The sequence below is a fragment of the Amia ocellicauda genome, chromosome 12, assembly GCF_036373705.1.
Source record: "Amia ocellicauda isolate fAmiCal2 chromosome 12, fAmiCal2.hap1, whole genome shotgun sequence".
In the NCBI taxonomy this organism is placed as follows: domain Eukaryota; kingdom Metazoa; phylum Chordata; class Actinopteri; order Amiiformes; family Amiidae; genus Amia; species Amia ocellicauda.
The window spans coordinates 3,039,423-3,056,998 of NC_089861.1; the positions used below are offsets into that span (position 1 = coordinate 3,039,423).

Sequence of the window (17,576 nt, forward strand, 5' to 3'; positions counted from 1 at the left end):
TGCATTCCTCTGGCAGCTGTGCGCAGATGTGCGCAGATGTGCGCTGCTCCACCAATCGCAGCGGCGGGATTCTGCAGCTCTGCGTCGAAAGCGGCGCATGACGTCAGCGTCACGTGACTGTCGCTGGCTTCACTGCGCAGACTCGCGCTTTTCACCCAAACAATCATGGCCTCCTCCATGGGCGGGATGTTTCCAGGCCAGCAGCCGCCGGGGCCGCATCCTACCGGAGCCCCCGGTGCCCCAGGACAGCCCGGCCTTCTGCCCGCCCCCGCCGGCTCCCGGACCCAGAACAACACGCTGGTGGACGAGCTGGAGGCGTCCTTTGAGGTACAGCTGGGCCGCAGGGGACGGTGTCTTGTGGCCTCTGTTGAGCTGCAGTCGCGCTGTAACTGTTGCGGATGATTGTAAACATGGTTTCCACACTGACGCTGCGGAGTGAACCGTGATTTGCATACATGATTAAAATAAAACACATGCATGTTGTGCTGCTGAGGGGAGGATGCTGGTCTGTAGATGAGCCATGTCTTTGTCTGCTGTGGCTGAAATACACATGTCAGTATATTATTGTGTAGCTAAACCTGAAGGTACCAGATGACCATGCATTTGCTTTTTAAAGAATGCACATTTATAAGTGTTTTCAAGATTATTTTAAAGTGCTCCAGCATATCTGCTTTCACGACATCATCAATAATGGCCATTGGGAAATGTATAGAGTTGTTTGTGTGCTTTCAAACTGATTTGATCAGATATCTATACATTCATAAACACATGCATGCACTAATGAAGGAGAAAGTGTGAGGGAATTTCACAAGGAGCCGTTTCCCGAAGAGGGTCAAACGCGTTTTCTTCTGAAGGGAAGGATATTTCCCCCCACACATTGAACTGGGGTGGATTGAATGCACTGCTAAAGGCTGTAATGCTCGTGTTGGTGTTTTCAGGCTTGCTTTGCGTCCCTTGTGAGTCAGGACTATGTCAATGGCACCGACCAGGAAGAGATCAGAACAGGTGAGGCTTCACATTATTATTTGTGATGTCATATTCTGTCATACACTGAGATGAATTATCATCGCCAGTTTTGTGCCGTCTACAGCTTTGCACCCATGGACCATTGTCTCTGTCTGTTCCGCCAGTTCACAATGCCTTCCTGACGTATATTTGTTCTTCTTTCTTGCCGAGGTGTTGACCAGTGCATCCAGAAGTTCCTTGACGTCGCCAGACAGACCGAGTGCTTTTTTCTGCAGAAGAGGCTACAGCTGTCGGTACAGAAACCCGAGCAGGTTGTCAAAGAGGTACGGTGGATTAAAAAACAGCCTAGTTTTCGGTACGCAGTTTGAGTATAATTGTTAGCAGCAGATAGATTTACCTGGGACAGCTTACAGTGTCCCAAAATATAAACAATTCATAAAGTCATCTTACAAAAGAGCGACAAGGTCCTTATGTAATGTAAGTTCTACCTGAAGTAATTCAAACTGAAGACAAGTGCCAGTTCCAGTTCAGGTGTAAGCAGACCTGTGGATATAATTAGTTTCACACTCAGTTTGTAACCTGCGCTCTGCTTCCTGTTGTAAGGATGTGTCCGAGTTGAGGAACGAACTCCAGCGGAAAGAGGCCTTGATCCAGAAACACCTGGGAAAGATACGGCACTGGCAGCAGGTCCTGGAGGACATCAACGTCCAGCACAAGAAACCCACGGAGCTGCCCCAGGGACCGCTGGCCTACCTGGAGCAAGCGTCCGCCAACATCCCCGCTCCCATGAAGCAGAACTAGTGTATAAACCTCCCTCAGGTCCTGGGGAACGACTGCCCTGCAGGGTTTCGTTCCAGCCTAGCTTCCAGTTTTTTAATTGGACTGATAACCTGCCTAATTGACTTTTTAAATGCCTTAGTTTACAGTAAGTTTGGAGAATTCATGTGCTTTATATCGAACTTTAAACAGTTTAAAAAGAGGCTCGCGTCAGGGCACATAGAGTTTGAATAATGCTTGGGTTTAGTAATTGATAGATTGCTTTGGACAGCAAATAAGCGGGACAGTGTGGCCCCCAGAACAGCAAACTTCAGTCCCGGGGGGCTGCAGTAAAGCAGGTTTCACAACTCTCTTTAAACCGTCCCCTGCATTAGCCCTGGGGAAAGAGCTCAGTTTGGCTCCATAAGACTCTGCGCTTATTGACAGCTCAGGTGGACTGAAGACAAGGAATATCTGGGACCCTGAGAACTGGATCTGAAGGGACTCGGCCCAGTACAACCCAGCAGATCTTTTTGTTGTGCTGGAGCCAGGAGAAGGGCTGGGGTGAAATGTTTGACGTGTAAATAGTCCTGATGATATTTTTTGTATTGTAGAAATAAAAGATTTTGGGCAGCATGGGCGTACATGTGGTTTGTGTTTCTTGTGTGGGGTTATAATCTTTTACATTGTATATTGTGAATGCAATTCATGTAAAGATGCTGCGGGGGAAATTATAAGAGTTCAAAATATTCTGTTTTATTGATTTATAATTCAACTAACGTATTTAAAAGGTCCTATAACAGTTTTGACCTGTCTCTATGTAGTTACATGTTGTTTTCAGCTGAAGACAGGTCTATTTAATTGCCATATATACGAGTTTCTTTACCATATTGCATAATATATTTTTAATATAAGCCTGACACTCACAGTACAGTTACCTGTTCAGATGTGTAACATGAGTAAAACATCTCAGTGTTGGGGTTTCTCTTGACCTTACTGTGCTATGTGCTTCCAGATGTGAAGAACGGACTTGAGCCGCCATTCCTTGTTTAAAAACACTGTTAAGACGTGTGTGTTTTACAAGATTCATCATTAACAGTGCGCTTTATCAATCTTACAGTTCTTGCTTATGTATTTTCAGTATTTAAACATCATGTAACCTCGTAAATCAGCTTTCATTATAAGCTCCATACACACACACAAATATGGAATTAAATCGGATTAAAGAACAGGTATTTACATGGCCTTGTTTTTCAGCTTGGCGTATTCTGCAGGGATCCGATCTGGGAGTGTTTTTGTTGACAAAGTGTAAATCGTGTTCAGTCCATATAGGTCAATTGCAATGAACTGAAAGCACGCACACACACACACACACACATATATATATATATATACACCGATCAGCCATAACATGATGACCAGTGGGTGGGATATATTAGGCAGCAAGTGAACATTTTGTCCTCAAAGTTGATGTGTTAGAAGCAGGAAAAATGGGCAACGTAAGGATCTGAGCGACTTTGACAAGGGCCACATTGTGATGGCTAGACGACTGGGTCAGAGCATCTCCAAAACTGCAGCTCTTGTGGTGTGTTCCTGGTCTGCAGTGGTCAGTACCTATCAAAAGTGGTCCAAGGAAGGAAAAGCGGTGAACCGGCGACAGGGTCATGGGCGGCCAAGGCTCATTGATGCACGTGGGGAGCGAAGGCTGTCCCGTGTGGTCCGATCCAACAGACGAGCTACTGTAGCTCAAATTGCTGAAAAAGTGAATGCTGGTTCTGATAGAAAGGTGTCAGAACACACAGTGCATCGCAGTTTGTTGCGTATGGGGCTGCGTAGCCGCAGACCAGTCAGGGTGCCCATGCTGACTTCTGTCCACAGCCGAAAGTGCCTACAATGGGCACGTGAGCATCAGAACTGGACCACGGAGCAATGGAAGAAGGTGGCCTGGTCTGATGAATCACAAGTTCAAGGTGTTGACTTGGCCTCCAAATTCCCCAGATATCAATCCAATCGAGCATCTGTGGGATGTGCTGGACAAACAAGTCCGATCCATGGAGGCCCCACCTCGCAACTTACAGGACTTAAAGGATCTGCTGCTGACGTCTTGGTGCCAGATACCACAGCACACCTTCAGAGGTCTAGTGGAGTCCATGCCTCGACGGGTCAGGGCTGTTTTGGAGGCAAAAGGGGGACCTACACAATATTAGGCAGGTGGTCATAATGTTATGGCTGATTGGTGTGTATATATATATATATATATAGATATACTAACATTTTTTTTTTTTTAAAGGGATGGCGGCTCAAGTCTGTTCATCCCATCTGGAAGCACAGAGCACAGTCAGCTACCCAGATTGTTTAATGACATCAAACAATCGGCCATTTCAGCCACACCCATTACTGACAGGTGTATAAAGTCAAGAACACAGTCATGCGATCTCAATAGATAAACATTGGCAGTAGAATGGGCTTTACTGAAGAGCTCAATAACCCCTGCCCAATTGTCCAGGCTAAGGCCAACAAACCCAGATCATGGCCCCAGCACTGAAGGAGCCTCTGGTTGGTAGGGTGCCCTGGTAGTAGAGAAAGTCCTGGCGGCCCCCTTTCAGTTCTCCTGTGAATCACGGCCGGGCAATTCTCTTTCTGCCTGGCCTGAGCCCACTGACTGCAAAACAGCCTCTGGTCTCCACTCTTCTCAGGATCTTTACAGCCTGCATGCATGCCTTCTGCTGTATCAGACACCACCGCCACACTGGGTCGCTTCCTCGGTCACCTCTCACCTTGCACCTGGGTGGACCCCCCGCTGGGGTGGTGCTTTCGGCCGGCCACCACCCATCTGCTCTCTCGCTGTGCCTCCCCTTCGGGCACATAGAATCTGCTGCTAGAGTGGCCCCCCTCCTCGAATGCCACTCATCTTACACCTGTGTGGACCCCTTGCACGGGCGACCACCATCTTCTGCTGGGGTGGTGCTTCTGGTTGGCCACCACCTGTCTGCTGCGGTGTCATTAGCTGCTCCTGGCACTTCGGCGCTGCGTTGGCGTCTTCTTGGAAAGCCTCATCATCGTGGCCGGGCTGCTGTGGGTACCCCTGGCACTGCTCCCCCGGCTGAGGGCCCTCTTCGTCAGCGGGGAGCTGTAACTGGGCCGTGCACAATGGCTCTATCTCCGTCGGAGCTCTGGAGGCTGTCTTGTTTACAAAAACATCAAGATGGCCGCACTTGTGCCCTCCGTATTCCTGCGTAGCCTCGATGACATCATCGCTCCACTCTTGGTTGCCGATGCCCTCTTCCTCCACAAGACCCATCGTCTCTGTAGAGGCCTCTTCAGGTGGAGCCCCGCTGTTGTAGTTCGGTCGCTGCCGGTGCCCTTGGCGCTGCTCCCCCAACTGAGTTACCTTTTCGTCAGTGGAGAGCTGTGGCTGGCCTCCTCAATCTAACATCTCGTCAGCAGTATCAGCTTCTCCCTGTCGCTGCAGCCACTTGCCTGTGCTCTCTGTTCCCAGTCCCTCTTGACTATCTCCCAGCTGGACTCAACTGCCTGTAGCGGGCGCTTGTCACCACCGATCCGCTGTCCTTAGAGCCCAGTCTCCAGTTCGTTATCTTCCTGCAGCTGAGGTTAGTCGCTGGCGCCCTTTTCAAACTGCGCCTGGACCAGTCTAGCGTTCTGCTCTGTGCTCTCCAGATCTGCCCGATGAATTCCGCATCAGATTGTCCAGGCAACTGGAACAGCCCACCGAACCACAGCCTAAACCTCCCCAATCCGTCCTTAGGGCTCCCCCACGAGTCGGGCCCCCACTGCCCCTCTCTCCTCGCTGTGCGTGGCAAATCCATTTTTTCTTTTCAAGTGGATGGAGGCAGCATGGATTCTATCTCTCACTTCTGATCGCCACTGTAAGGAGAATGGCTTTTATTGCTCTCATCTTTGTTTCGCCTCACCATGCAGCAATAACAGAGGAGGCACAGGATGCAGTCAAACAGGAACAGGAGCACAGCATTGACTTTAAGCTGACTGACTGACTACACTGAAATTGAATCAAATCTCTCATCAAACCTGTGTCAGATTATCTGACACTGAATCTCACTTAATGCAACTCGAAACTTTCTTGCATCTAAGACAGACTCACGGGGCACCCCTCTTTATTAACTCCTACCCCTTGACTGGCTCCCCCAATCACGGCGCCCCTGTGTTATTATTATTATTATTATTATTATTATTATTATTATTATTATAATTTCTTGGCAGACGCCCTTATCCAGGGCGACTTACAACCCCTGACCATGGAAGTAGCTAAACACAGACTAAAGTAATACAAGCATAACATGCACATAACACGTGAATACATACACATGCCCCCCCACCCCCAGAACATTACAGTATAAAAGGTCACATTGTATGCATATTCAAATTTGCACTTGCATTGGCAAAAACTCAATAAATATTACTAGTTTACAAACGTATAACATCACATATATTTTTTAAATTACTTCGACTACAATACGAAAACCATTACATACATAATTTTACAACAAGATGTATTTATTTTACATATAATAATAGTATCATAATTTAATCAGCATCCACTTTACAGCTGCGAAATAATATTGTATTCTCCAGTAAAACAGCTTTCAAAGCAGACCAATGACAAAGGCGGGCTGGGGGACCAATCAGCTGCCAGTATCGAGAGCTCGGAGGCGGGACTACAGTGCGGTGACAGCGGAGGACGTGACGTCGGCTGTTAACAGGATATGACGTTTCATCGGACCAATCGGGGGGCGAGTAGATTTCGAACAGCGGAAGGCGCGTATCGGCACCAAATGAAGAGGCTCTCAGACAACAGCAGGCATGAAGACCTGATGTGTGTTATGTCTGCACTAGCGTCCCCACACGGGAATAAACAGTAACTGCCGGGGACGGAGCACCCACTCTCACGTAAGTCGCCCTCAGGAGATTGAATCTGGGATGGGTCGGGTCTCGGTTCCGCGGTTCTCTGACTAACGATTCCTGGAAAAGCAATGCAGTTCGGCACTGAAATCACAGCCGTTTGTCTGGAGAGCATGACGCGCGGTTGTGTCATCAGCACACATCAATAATCGTCACCCGTGTGTTGCGGGACAGCGACCTGACAGCCCGCAGCCGTGATGTGCGGGAGTCGTGTGACGTCAGGAAGCGCTCAGTCCAGTGATAGCGCATGCGCAGTACGGACACTGAACAGCTGGCCCTGAACAGGACTGATGCATGGGTTCACAATCCGTGTCTCATGTGACCTTTCACCTCTGCGTGTCTGTCGGTCCCAGCAGGGTTACAGGCACAGACACAAAACGGATGTGCCACAACCCCGAGCTGCCTCTCACTCCTGTACTGTCCAGGTCGGGTCTGCTCTGTCTGCATTCTTTACTGGAAGGCTGTAATGACTGGGAACAATGCAGTCCCTCTTCATTAGACCTCTTATTTACACTGATGCTGCTGTATAATAATCATTAAAGTGATCACAAAAGCCCCACTGTAGGTAAATATAGATCCTCTGGACGTAGCCAGCAGGCAAAAAGTGCCAGCCTGATTGCTGAGTGGGTGAACAATAATCTATTGGTTTTGCTGCAGTTCTTAAGGTGCTTTAAGGGAATTTCCCATTTGGTTTCTCCTTTAGTGACGCTTAAGTGTAAAGATGGCACCAAGTCCTTCAATGCACTGAAGTCAAAAGAGCTGCTATTTGTAGTTCTTAGCTACCTTTGCCAACAATTAAGGTGTTTTATGTAACATGGCCTTATTTAGAGTTACAATATTGTCTGCTTGAAGTACATTATATATTTTTTTCTGTATTTGTATGATTTTATCTTGTGTTCTGCTCACTACAGAAACAGCACTTAGTCGATGAAGAATGCAATGAAGACTTACGGTAGAAATGGTCCCTTGGTTTTAAGGACGTATGGCAAGCACATGAGGAAGGTGGAAACATGGCTTACCCCGGACAACAGGAGGAAGGTTTTTTCCAGCACGTCCTATTCTGACCTGTCTGCCAGCACTGAAGACAGCAGCCTGGACTGGGGGAGAGGAAGGTGAGCCGCCGTGCATTCATCCCCGATGGCACCGGATGCCTTTGGTCTTTTTCACTTGGTGTCTTACGTATGTGTTCACTGCCCCTCAATATAATTGCTTCTGTGTAAATGCATTAGAAAAACGACAACCTGCGGGAATGTGACTCCGCAACTATTGATAGTTATTTTGCCTTTGACAAGATCTAATGTCGCCCAATGAAAAAGGTTTGCGTTTGTTTTCAGGAAATGCAAAGTCAGCACCGCCAGTGCAAGGCCCGGCAGGAGAGCCAAACGGAAAGCATTGGCTGCTTTAAAGGATAACGACTCGACCAAGGAAAACATCCCCGTCGACACGGAGGAGGGAAGCAGAGAGAGGGCCAGGACCGAGGAGGAGAGGTGTGTGTCCAGAGAACGGGCTTCTGTCTCTCCCGTGTCGGAGAGGGGTTTGATTAGTGAGCTTCGTTAGTCAGTTGCAGGGTTCTTAATCTGGATCACTGTTATCCAGGTGACATTTTGGAGAAACTAGTCTCAGGAGCCAAATTAGCGATTAGCATTCCCCAAATCCTGGTTTCATTTACTATGGCACTGCAATCAATCAATCAATCAATCAATCAATCTTTTTTTTTTTTTTGTATAGCGCCCTCTGCAGGGTAGCCACAGTGTGCTTTACAGATTGAAAAACAGACCAACAATTCATTCAGCCATAAAAAACTAATAAACTAAAATAACCCATTAGGCACAGAGGAGAGAAAAACAGAAAACAAATATCTGAGGTCCAAGGCCTTGGACTAATGGTTGCCTCCCCTCCAGGCAGTGTAATTCTGCGATATAGCAGCCAATCACTGATCACTGTATGATCATGATGTTGATATATTTAGTTTTTGATGTATCGCTGGTCTAGCTCCGATGTGGTACTCCTTCAGGCTGCCGAAGCGTTCGGGCTGTAACCGTGTTCCCTGTCACCAGACGGAAATCTCCAAACCCTGTGTCATGGTGGGCGGAGAGGAGGGCGGTCACGTCATGCATCGCAGACACCGACAACGGGGAGGCTGGGAAACCTAGTCATTTCACCAGGGTTTCGGAAGCGGAAAACAATAGTGCCAATGTGGCCCGTGATGTGTACCCCAGGTGGGATCTTTACTGGACTAGGGGAGGGCCAGCCAGTCGCAGCTCTATTCCTGGTCTTCATTGTGTTTATTTATATTAATGCCCTGCTTTTCTTCACGCAGAAAGAAGAGCATTGCCACAAAAAGGCCACATCGCATTTCCAGGAAAAGGGCCCTGACCACTGTCAACCTGTGCCTCTCCAAATCCTCCAGTAGTGACGAATCCAGGACGGAGCAGATCGCCCACAAGGCTGGGAAGGGCAGTCGGACTGCTTCGCTCAAAAGGTTGAGGTTTAGTTTCGATCGCCCAGCTCTTTTTAAAGCAATTGGTATGTCGGTGTCATTGTAATACAATTTTGTGGAAGGAATCCTGACTGATGATACAATGAGAGGGTCTTCTGAACTGCTCAGCTGGTAAAAGACAGAAAACAGGAGACACTTCTTCACACAGAGAGGCGTCACAATCTGAACAAACTCCCCAGCGATGTGGCTGAAGAGACAATTTGGGAACATTCAAAAACAGACTGGATAGGATCCTTGATCAATTAGTTATTAATGGACACCAAACGAGCACGATGGGGCGAATGGCCTGCTCTCGATTGGACACTATGTATGTTGTGTAGTGTTTAATGAAGTGGCTAGCATGCCAGCTCGTATGTCGGAGGAGGTTGTGTCATCTGTACGTCTCCCATGTTAGTATGAAGGTGAATTAATTGCTTATTTGTATGTCTTCAGGTCAGATGATTCTTTGTTTCTACCACCATCCTTTTCTGGCAAGTTTGTCACTAATCGTAGGAAGGGGCTGAACAGGAAGCCACAAGTCCGGAAGACGAGAGAAATAAAGAAGAAAAGAAATGTAAGATGAAGCTGTGGTGAAACGCTGTGTACATATTTGAATCGGCTTGTTTAAATTAGTCTCTTAAATCACAATTGTGATTTGTAAAGTCTTGTGCTTAGAAGGCCCTTCCTGACACCAGTCTAATTATATTGACCTTGAATTCTCCCACTGTGTAAAATTGAAAACACAGATGTTATCAGGGTACCATCTAGTGTTGAGATTATTTGTGCATAAACTGCAACTCTCGATCATTCTGAATGCCTTTTGCCCTAACATAACCTCTCCTCTCCCCTATTCTTATTAATGTCTTATTTATTTCCTAGCCCCAGAACAGCTTGAATTCATCCGATGACTTCGTGGCTCATTGCGCCTCCAAAAGGAGACGCACCCGACGCAAAGACGAGTTCCCCTCTGAGGAGACGAGGTCCGAACTATGCGGCACTTTCACCTCCTTCGGCAGGACGACGGACCCTTTGAAGGAGGTCTCCCTGAACGGCACGGCCGACAGCCTGCTGAGAAAGCGCTGCAAAAAGCCGCTCCTGGCCAGCACGCCGTCCGCAGCCTCTTACCTGGGATACCGCCCCGGCGTGCGCTCGGCCATTGAAATCTCTCTGAGCAACGACGAGTGTGACGTTGTCTCTCCCTGGCAGAAGGGACCCGGGCCGGCAGGAGAAAATCATTCGGGATTGAAAACTAGACCCAGCAGCATCTCAAAAGGCGGCCTTCTGCACAGCGGACGGGCTGAGCAGCCGAGGATCACAGACCGAACCTGCAGTACCGCCCAGTACAGCGCGGAACTCTTTTCTAAGGATGTCAGCTGTTCGGCACTGACTACCAGAGACCGTCCCGGGCAGAGCGACTCCTCTCTGGGGGACGTCTCGACCCAGTTCGGCAGAGACTCCCAGTTTGTGTCGGCCCAGACTCATTTGGATTCGGTGATCGAAGCGGTGAAGGAAAGGTGCAGGACCTCGAGTCCTGTGGTTCTTCTGGTCAATACCCTGGAAGCCGTGCACTTGATGGAAGACGACCTAAAAAGACAAGCAGGAGATCTGTGCTCTCCCATCGACGACTGGGTGCAGGAGGCCGAGGCGAGGCTGTCCTCTGGCCTGGAACAGAGGAACAGAGGCTCTCAGGCCAGTCACTCTCTCTGTGGTTTAGGAAATCATCCCTGTGAGGCTTTAGCTCCCAGGATAGAGTCTGCTCTGGCCCGAGACGGCGTGGGTCCCTCCAGTGTCGGTGTGACACACAGGCTTGCTTCTTTGCGGCCCGTGGTGTTGCTGACACGCCTAGACCCATCCGAGTATCTTCGCTCCCTCAGGGATGGCGACCGGTCCGATTTGGCGCACAGATTCCCAGGAAAAGATGTGAATTCTGGAAGCGACCGGGGCAGAGGTCAAAAGACAAACCTCTTTTGCTCCGAGGAAGACGTTGTGAAAGGCCACCTGTCCACCTCCGGCCACTTGGCTCGCACGCAACCGTCCGGCACCCACGGACCTCCAGGGCAAAGTGGTCCAGCAGCGAGGAGGGGGAGTGGCCTGCGCAGGAGGCTGACGTCCTCGTTCTCCGCAGAAGCGGTGGCGGCCTCCTCTTCCTCGTCCGACGCGCCGCCGCCGCCCCGGTACGAGCCGGCCCCGTCACCTGCACGGAGGCCGAGGCCTGGGAAGCGGAGGACCCAAGCGGTGCCCAGAGAGAAGCCGGGCACGGGGAGGAAGGCCGGCGTCAGCGGGCTCAGCGTGAGCCGGTGGGCCAAGAGAGACCTGAAGAAGCAGCACAAGAAGGGCCCCACTCAGTCGCTGTGCTCCAGCAGCACAGATTACTCCCTGGCGGATTTTAACTGCGGGACGTTTCTCCAGAAGCATCGCAGGGTGAGTCCCTTCCGCCTGTTTTGGACGAGGACGCTTGCGGGGTTCTTTGTAGGGAAGTCAGTCGTAGAATGAGTCAGTCCATGTATTTTTATGCCTTAGAAGTCTGGTGCAAAACCAGGGCCTTAGACACCAATTAATAATTAATCAAACACACACTTTTATCCACGAACATGCTGTACAATAATGCATTACACATTGCATTATAGAACTATTACCAGTTTTAATTCCCATTTCATACCTGAGGATTGTAGAGAGAGAGCCTAGTATTGCTAACCGATCCCAGAGTTCAATCCATAATTTACATGAAACATTACAAGTTATATTCTACACCTGCGGCTGGGATTTCTAAAGTCTTTTCTCAGTGTGAATGTGTACAGTAGCGATTTCCCACGCTATCATTACTTCCCTTTGACTGCAAGAGAAGCAATGATTTGCAGGTTTGTGGATTAAAATCAAATGAAAATGCTGTCATGTGTTGGGAGTAGATTAGTTTTCAATGCCAATGGATATAGAGTGTCCAGCAGTGTGATCAAAAGACCTTAAAGCACTCCTGGTCTTGGTTTAGGAGCCTGTGAACTCCTCTCTGGACACTTCAGTGGACCTGGGCACCAAGGAGCAGCTGGGAGTGTCTTCGCTGCTGCTGAACTTCACCCCTGGGACCCTGAGCACCCAGCACTGGTCCAGACTGAAAGCTGCCCTGTCGGTGCACAAAAAGAAGACGGGTACAGTATTGACCAGACCCTTGCATGGAGTGAGCTTGTGAGCGGAGTGGCTTCAGACTGTCCTGTATTTAAGAAAGTGGCTGTTTGTTTTCAATTTAGTGTAGTGGAATCAAGCAACTTTATTTAATAGTAACTGTAATTGAGCTGTATCGCCCTTACTGAAAGGATGCGCCATGCAAATCACATGCTCTCCAAATAAAAAACTCAGTTGACTGTTCAATAATGTCTTTTTCTAACCCCTGCCCAGGTGGTAAAGGCTTTTAACTGTTAGGTCCCCCTCAATTTAATGAAGAAACGAGACAGCAGTGCAGTACATTAGTTTATTACCAGATAAGACAGAATTAAAGACAGGATCTTCTTTGCTAGCTAACGGTGCCTCTGTACTCGATTGGAGGCGGCATCACTGGGGCTGCGAGCTCACGACCATCAGGCAACTAGATACAAGAGAGGAAAAACACACACAGCAGCCAAAAGCGACAAGATAAATCAATACAGCCAAAAAGCTTAGGACTCAAACCACAATCTAATCACACAGTGTAAAATAAGTAAATTAATCTAGCCTGGTCAGAAAAAACAAGCCCTGAACCGCGCATGTGTGAAGGAACCCGTTACAGAGTATCCATGGACAAGAGCCCGGATGAACAAGGCTTCAGAACGGAGGCTGCGCAGAGAAAACCTATAGATCATAAAAAACCCTAATACAAGTGTCTGATACGCCTGTATTCCTGCAATAAAAATAAACGCCAGCCGTTGTTTATTAAAAAACAAACAACCTATAATACAAACCGTGCGTCGGTGGAGCGGGAATGACTGCAAACGCCCGTCATAGACAGACATTTAACACCAATTAGCGCAACGTTACACATCGCTCACTTACCGACCCGCCGGCGGGACACCGACTGCAAACCTCACACCGGGGACTGTGCTCCAGTGAGCCACGTCTCGACCACTGTGCCTGCGCACGTTTTAAAAGCCCGGCAATCGGGGCTTAATTGGACCAATCATCCAGACCCGGTGCAGCTACTGATCCTACATTGTGTTTGTTAAAAATAAAACCTGTGCAAAAAGTAATGGTCTCGGTTTAGCCCAGGCACTCGAATAGACCCGAAATGGACACCGTTATTTCACACACGGCACGTTTATGACAAAACCGTGTATTAGAATATAAAATTGGAATTTGGGTACCACATGGAGATACGTCATGCATGACCCGATACGAACAGCAGAGTCACTCGTAGTGTGGCTCATTTCATTCATCTTGTTCATAATCTCAGGTTTGAAAAAATAATTTGCAATGCCTCACTTAACCTCGTATCTTGTGTAGGTGAAAGTTAAATAGTTAATTATACTCACCATGCATGCAGAGTTTATTACATTTCAACTTTAAAATAATTGGTTAGTATTTTAATAGTATTTAACTCAAACAATTACATTCCTGTAGTAGGACTCTTCCTTTATCAATTAATTAATTTGCTCATCTTTAGGCGGATAACTCAGATTGTCAGTTTTACTTCTTAAAATAATTTGTGGAGTATGTAGATGTAGAACTATTTCACTTTTTTAAATGCGAAGTCAGCCTGGAGTGAACTCTTGCCAGTATGGGCTGGGTGGCACGACCAGCTGGTTGTGTATATAGGATTAAACAATTTGAACATTAATTGGAAATGTGAGTTCGGCTACATCAGTGTATGTATGAATACAAATGACTGGCACAATGATAGATACATATTATTGTTCAAATACCAGCCTGCTGTGAAATCGGATCATTTGAGAACGAGAAACAATGGAAAAATGATAAACAAACATGTCGGACGGGTAATAATAGTAGCAATCTAGCTAACTAAATCCCATAATTAGGCTAAACCAACTACAATACAATTAGGCTGGTGAAGTTGTAGTGTTTTTCATAGTTAAGTAATTTTGCAACTAGTTTTTGTTGATCTGAGGAAAACAAACTTTTAATATATTGTTTGATAAAGAGGCTTAATATATCCCCTTCCTCTTCATCTTGTGTTACATTTATTCAGTGTGTAAAACCCAGGAAATGGGAAATCACCCTTTGTTTCACTGCCAGAGCACACACCGAAATGCTCAGAGCTTCGTTATATTGCAATGTCTGCTTCAAACGAGGCCCCAGACGACTTCCCTTTCTACACGTCAGGTTCTGTTCCTCTGTTTCTGTTCCAGCCATCTTCACGCCCAAGAAGCTGAACCTGTCCCACCCGGACTCCGTCGGACGCGCGTCCCACCACCAGAGTCCCCGTCTGATGGCGTCTCCGCTGGCCACCCCGCGCTCTGCTCTGCTGAGAGACACTGGAGGCTCCTTCCTGGTGAGAGTTCATTGCCTGCCCTCTGTAGATCTTTCTTCTTCCAGCTCAGCGAAGGCCTTTGTTTATTCAGGTTTGACTGTGTGAAAGCACTATAAACCGGTGTGTGTGGCTACCAGAAAGAAAAACGACGGTTGGTAGCAGTTGCTCACTAACTGGCTTTACGTTTCCCGATCTGGCCGGTGCTGCCCAGAGCCCGAGTGATGGGAAGCCAGTTACGGGGCGGACGGCGTAGAAGCTCACCTGAAACAGCCGTCCTTGTCTTCCCAGAACGCCAGTCCCGGTGCCGATGACATCACAGACGAGGAGAAGGTGCTGCAGGAGTGTCGGCAGAGCGGGCCGATCGCCTTCGAGCAGTGCATCCCGCCCAGCAAGATGAAGGCGTGCAAGAAGATCGGCGAGGGGACGTTCGGGGAAGTGTTTTCCACCACGAACGAGTGCGGCGAGCCCGTAGCCTTGAAGGTCTTTATTGTGTATGCCCGGTATTATCGTTGCATCTTTAAATGGCTATTTCGACTGACCTTTATTTGTAAGAAATCTGTCATGGCAAGGTTTTTAGGCAGCAGTTCTACCTACTGTACTGAAAATACTCTCGCCTTGGCTTTTAATGGCATCTAAGAAACCGTCTGTGATCCACTTGACTGAGAATATAGCGCCTTTTCAGAGCAGATCACTGACCATCGTCATTTGTTCTGCAGATCATCCCCATAGCTGGGGACCGGAAGGTGAATGGGGAACACCAGAAGACCTTCGGAGAAATTCTTCACGAGGTTATCATTTCGAAGTGCGTTTACCGGCGTGTCTTTGTTTCTGAAGTTGTGTATGGCAATAGCCTGTATATCTACGCAGGCACGCATTAACCTACTGGGACAATCTTGTTTCAGGGAGCTCAGCAGCTTGAGTGGATTGGAAAGGAACTCAACGGACGGGTTTATCACGCTGAATAAGTGAGTGGCCCTCACAAATCACACCTTTCTGAGACGCTCATTGGTGTAGTAGACTTCTGACGGCGTTTTTTATTTCTTTAGCTTGCACTGTGTTCGTGGCAGCTACCCAGAGCTCCTCCTCAAAGCCTGGGATAAATTCGACAAGCAGAAGACCTCTGAGAACGATCGCCCAGGTATGGCTCGCTCGCACTGAAGACAGCCCCGTCGTAAAGGTTTGAAAATCTCTCATTTCCGGCGTCTCCTGAGATGTCCTTTTGTCGTTCAATCCAGACTTCTTTGAGGAGGATCAGATCTTCCTGATTCTGGAGTTCGAATTCGGGGGCAGCGATCTGGAGAACCTGCAGGGCAAGGTAGGCTACGGTCGGTCCGTCTGTTGGAGGACCCGTCTGTGCCCGGGAGGGGATGTGCGCTTGGTCTCCCCTAGACCCTGATCCGCTGCTCTCTCTCTCCTGTCCTCCTCTCACCCCCGCAGCTGTCCTCCGTGGCCACAGCGAGAAGCATCTTGCACCAGGTGACCGCCGCCCTGGCCGTGGCGGAGCAGGCCTTGTGCTTCGAACACAGGTGAGTGGTTGTCTCGAAGCGCAGCCTGATGAGCGCGGTCGGAGGCCCGCATTCCCGGGGACGGGGACGCCCATCTCTGCTCGGGAAGAGAATGAATGTGTGTAAGATGAGAACGGGCGCCGCTCCTCGTAACGTTCTGGCGTGTCCTTGCCCCCAGGGATCTGCACTGGGGGAACATCTTGGTGAAGAGCGTCAAGGAGAAAGAGGGGACGTTCGTGCTGAATGGGACGGCGCACAGCTTTGAGACGAAGGGTGTCCACGTCAACATCATCGACTATTCCCTCTCCAGGCTGGAAATAGGTGGGTTTCATCTCGCTACCCCTCCCTGGGTCCTGTCAGTCATCTGTTCCATTCAGAATCATTTTCTGTAGATCCCCCGTCCATTTCGGTGTTGCTGCGTGTTTAATGTTTATTTTAAATTGGCATGAGAAACTATAACCCACCAAAACCACATCCAGTCCGTCGGGACAGTAGCTCTGCAGGTGAGACTTATTTACCAGCATTAAAACCTGACCACGGCCTCTCGTTTTCTCTCAGACGGTCTGACCGTGTCCTGCGACATCTCCAGCGACGAGGAGCTCTTCATGGGCAGTGGGGACTACCAGTTCGACATCTATCGCAAGATGCGGGAGGAAAACAAGTAAGAACTGAGCAGGGTCTGGCACCCACCTGCCGCGCTCTGGTTAAGCCACCCGTTCGCCAGGCTCGGGCGCGTGTAGGAGAGTCCGAGGAGGGCTGGATACATCTGGATACTGGTTGGTAATCCAACAGTGCGATATAATCTGAAGATGTCTGTGTACAGAATGGTGTTAGTCTTTATCCATGCAGTTGCATATGAATATGAGATGTTTCCGTGTGAATCCGCACTGTGTTCACTCTCGCTCACGCTGTGCTCGGTGTGTCTTTGCAGCAACAGCTGGGCCGAGTTCCACCCCCACTCGAACGTGCTGTGGCTGCACTACCTGTCCGACAAGCTGCTGAACATGAGCTACAAGACCAAGGGCCTGACGCGGCCCATGAGCCGGCTGAGGCAGAGCATCGCAGACTTCCACCGGCACGTCCTGCGGTACGAGTCGGCCACCGACGCGCTGCGGCACAGCGGCCTGTTTCAGTGAGCCGCGGTCAAAATGTTTAGAAAGGGGGGGAAAAAAAATGCAGGCGGATCTTGTACAGTTTTGTTTTTATATATATAGTACAGCCGTTTTCTTTGTTTAATTTCCTGAAATCTAAATTGTAAATATAAAGTGGTTGGGATTTTCCTCCCCTAAAGGTATTGTGCAAAAGAATATGCTGTACTGTTTTATTATGTCATTTTTAAAAAGAGCACGTAAATAAAAGTCATCTTTACAACGTGTCGGTTGCTCCTATAAGATAGATGGCTGAGGTCGACAATGATGGAAAGTTTTAAAAACCAAAACCGAATACAACGATTTGCCCTGCAGCCGGCCGCTCCACTGAA

General features: G+C 48.6%; 2 protein-coding genes across 3 annotated transcripts; both read left to right on the forward strand.

Moving 5' to 3' along the window:
- Nucleotides 1-141: 141 nt before the first annotated feature.
- med28 (mediator complex subunit 28) lies at nucleotides 142-2,355 on the forward strand. Its single transcript, XM_066718078.1, has 4 exons — nucleotides 142-327; nucleotides 939-1,005; nucleotides 1,177-1,289; nucleotides 1,570-2,355. Exons 1-4 carry the CDS (start codon nucleotides 166-168, stop codon nucleotides 1,765-1,767), a joined length of 540 nt encoding a protein of 179 aa, XP_066574175.1. The 5' UTR covers nucleotides 142-165; the 3' UTR covers nucleotides 1,768-2,355.
- Nucleotides 2,356-6,489: 4,134 nt separating this feature from the next.
- haspin (histone H3 associated protein kinase) lies at nucleotides 6,490-17,469 on the forward strand. Of its 2 annotated transcripts, XM_066718081.1 has the most exons (18): nucleotides 6,490-6,648; nucleotides 7,572-7,772; nucleotides 7,995-8,147; nucleotides 8,718-8,879; nucleotides 8,981-9,142; nucleotides 9,593-9,713; nucleotides 10,019-11,560; nucleotides 12,126-12,282; nucleotides 14,470-14,612; nucleotides 14,880-15,071; nucleotides 15,308-15,393; nucleotides 15,494-15,556; nucleotides 15,638-15,729; nucleotides 15,827-15,906; nucleotides 16,029-16,117; nucleotides 16,275-16,417; nucleotides 16,655-16,757; nucleotides 17,028-17,469. In XM_066718081.1, the coding sequence occupies exons 2-18, from the start codon at nucleotides 7,588-7,590 to the stop codon at nucleotides 17,230-17,232; spliced, it is 3,678 nt and encodes a 1,225-aa protein (XP_066574178.1). In that variant the 5' UTR covers nucleotides 6,490-6,648; nucleotides 7,572-7,587; the 3' UTR covers nucleotides 17,233-17,469. The 2 variants fall into 2 exon arrangements, with proteins under 2 accessions (XP_066574178.1, XP_066574179.1); XM_066718082.1 differs by lacking the exon at nucleotides 8,718-8,879.
- Nucleotides 17,470-17,576: the final 107 nt, after the last annotated feature.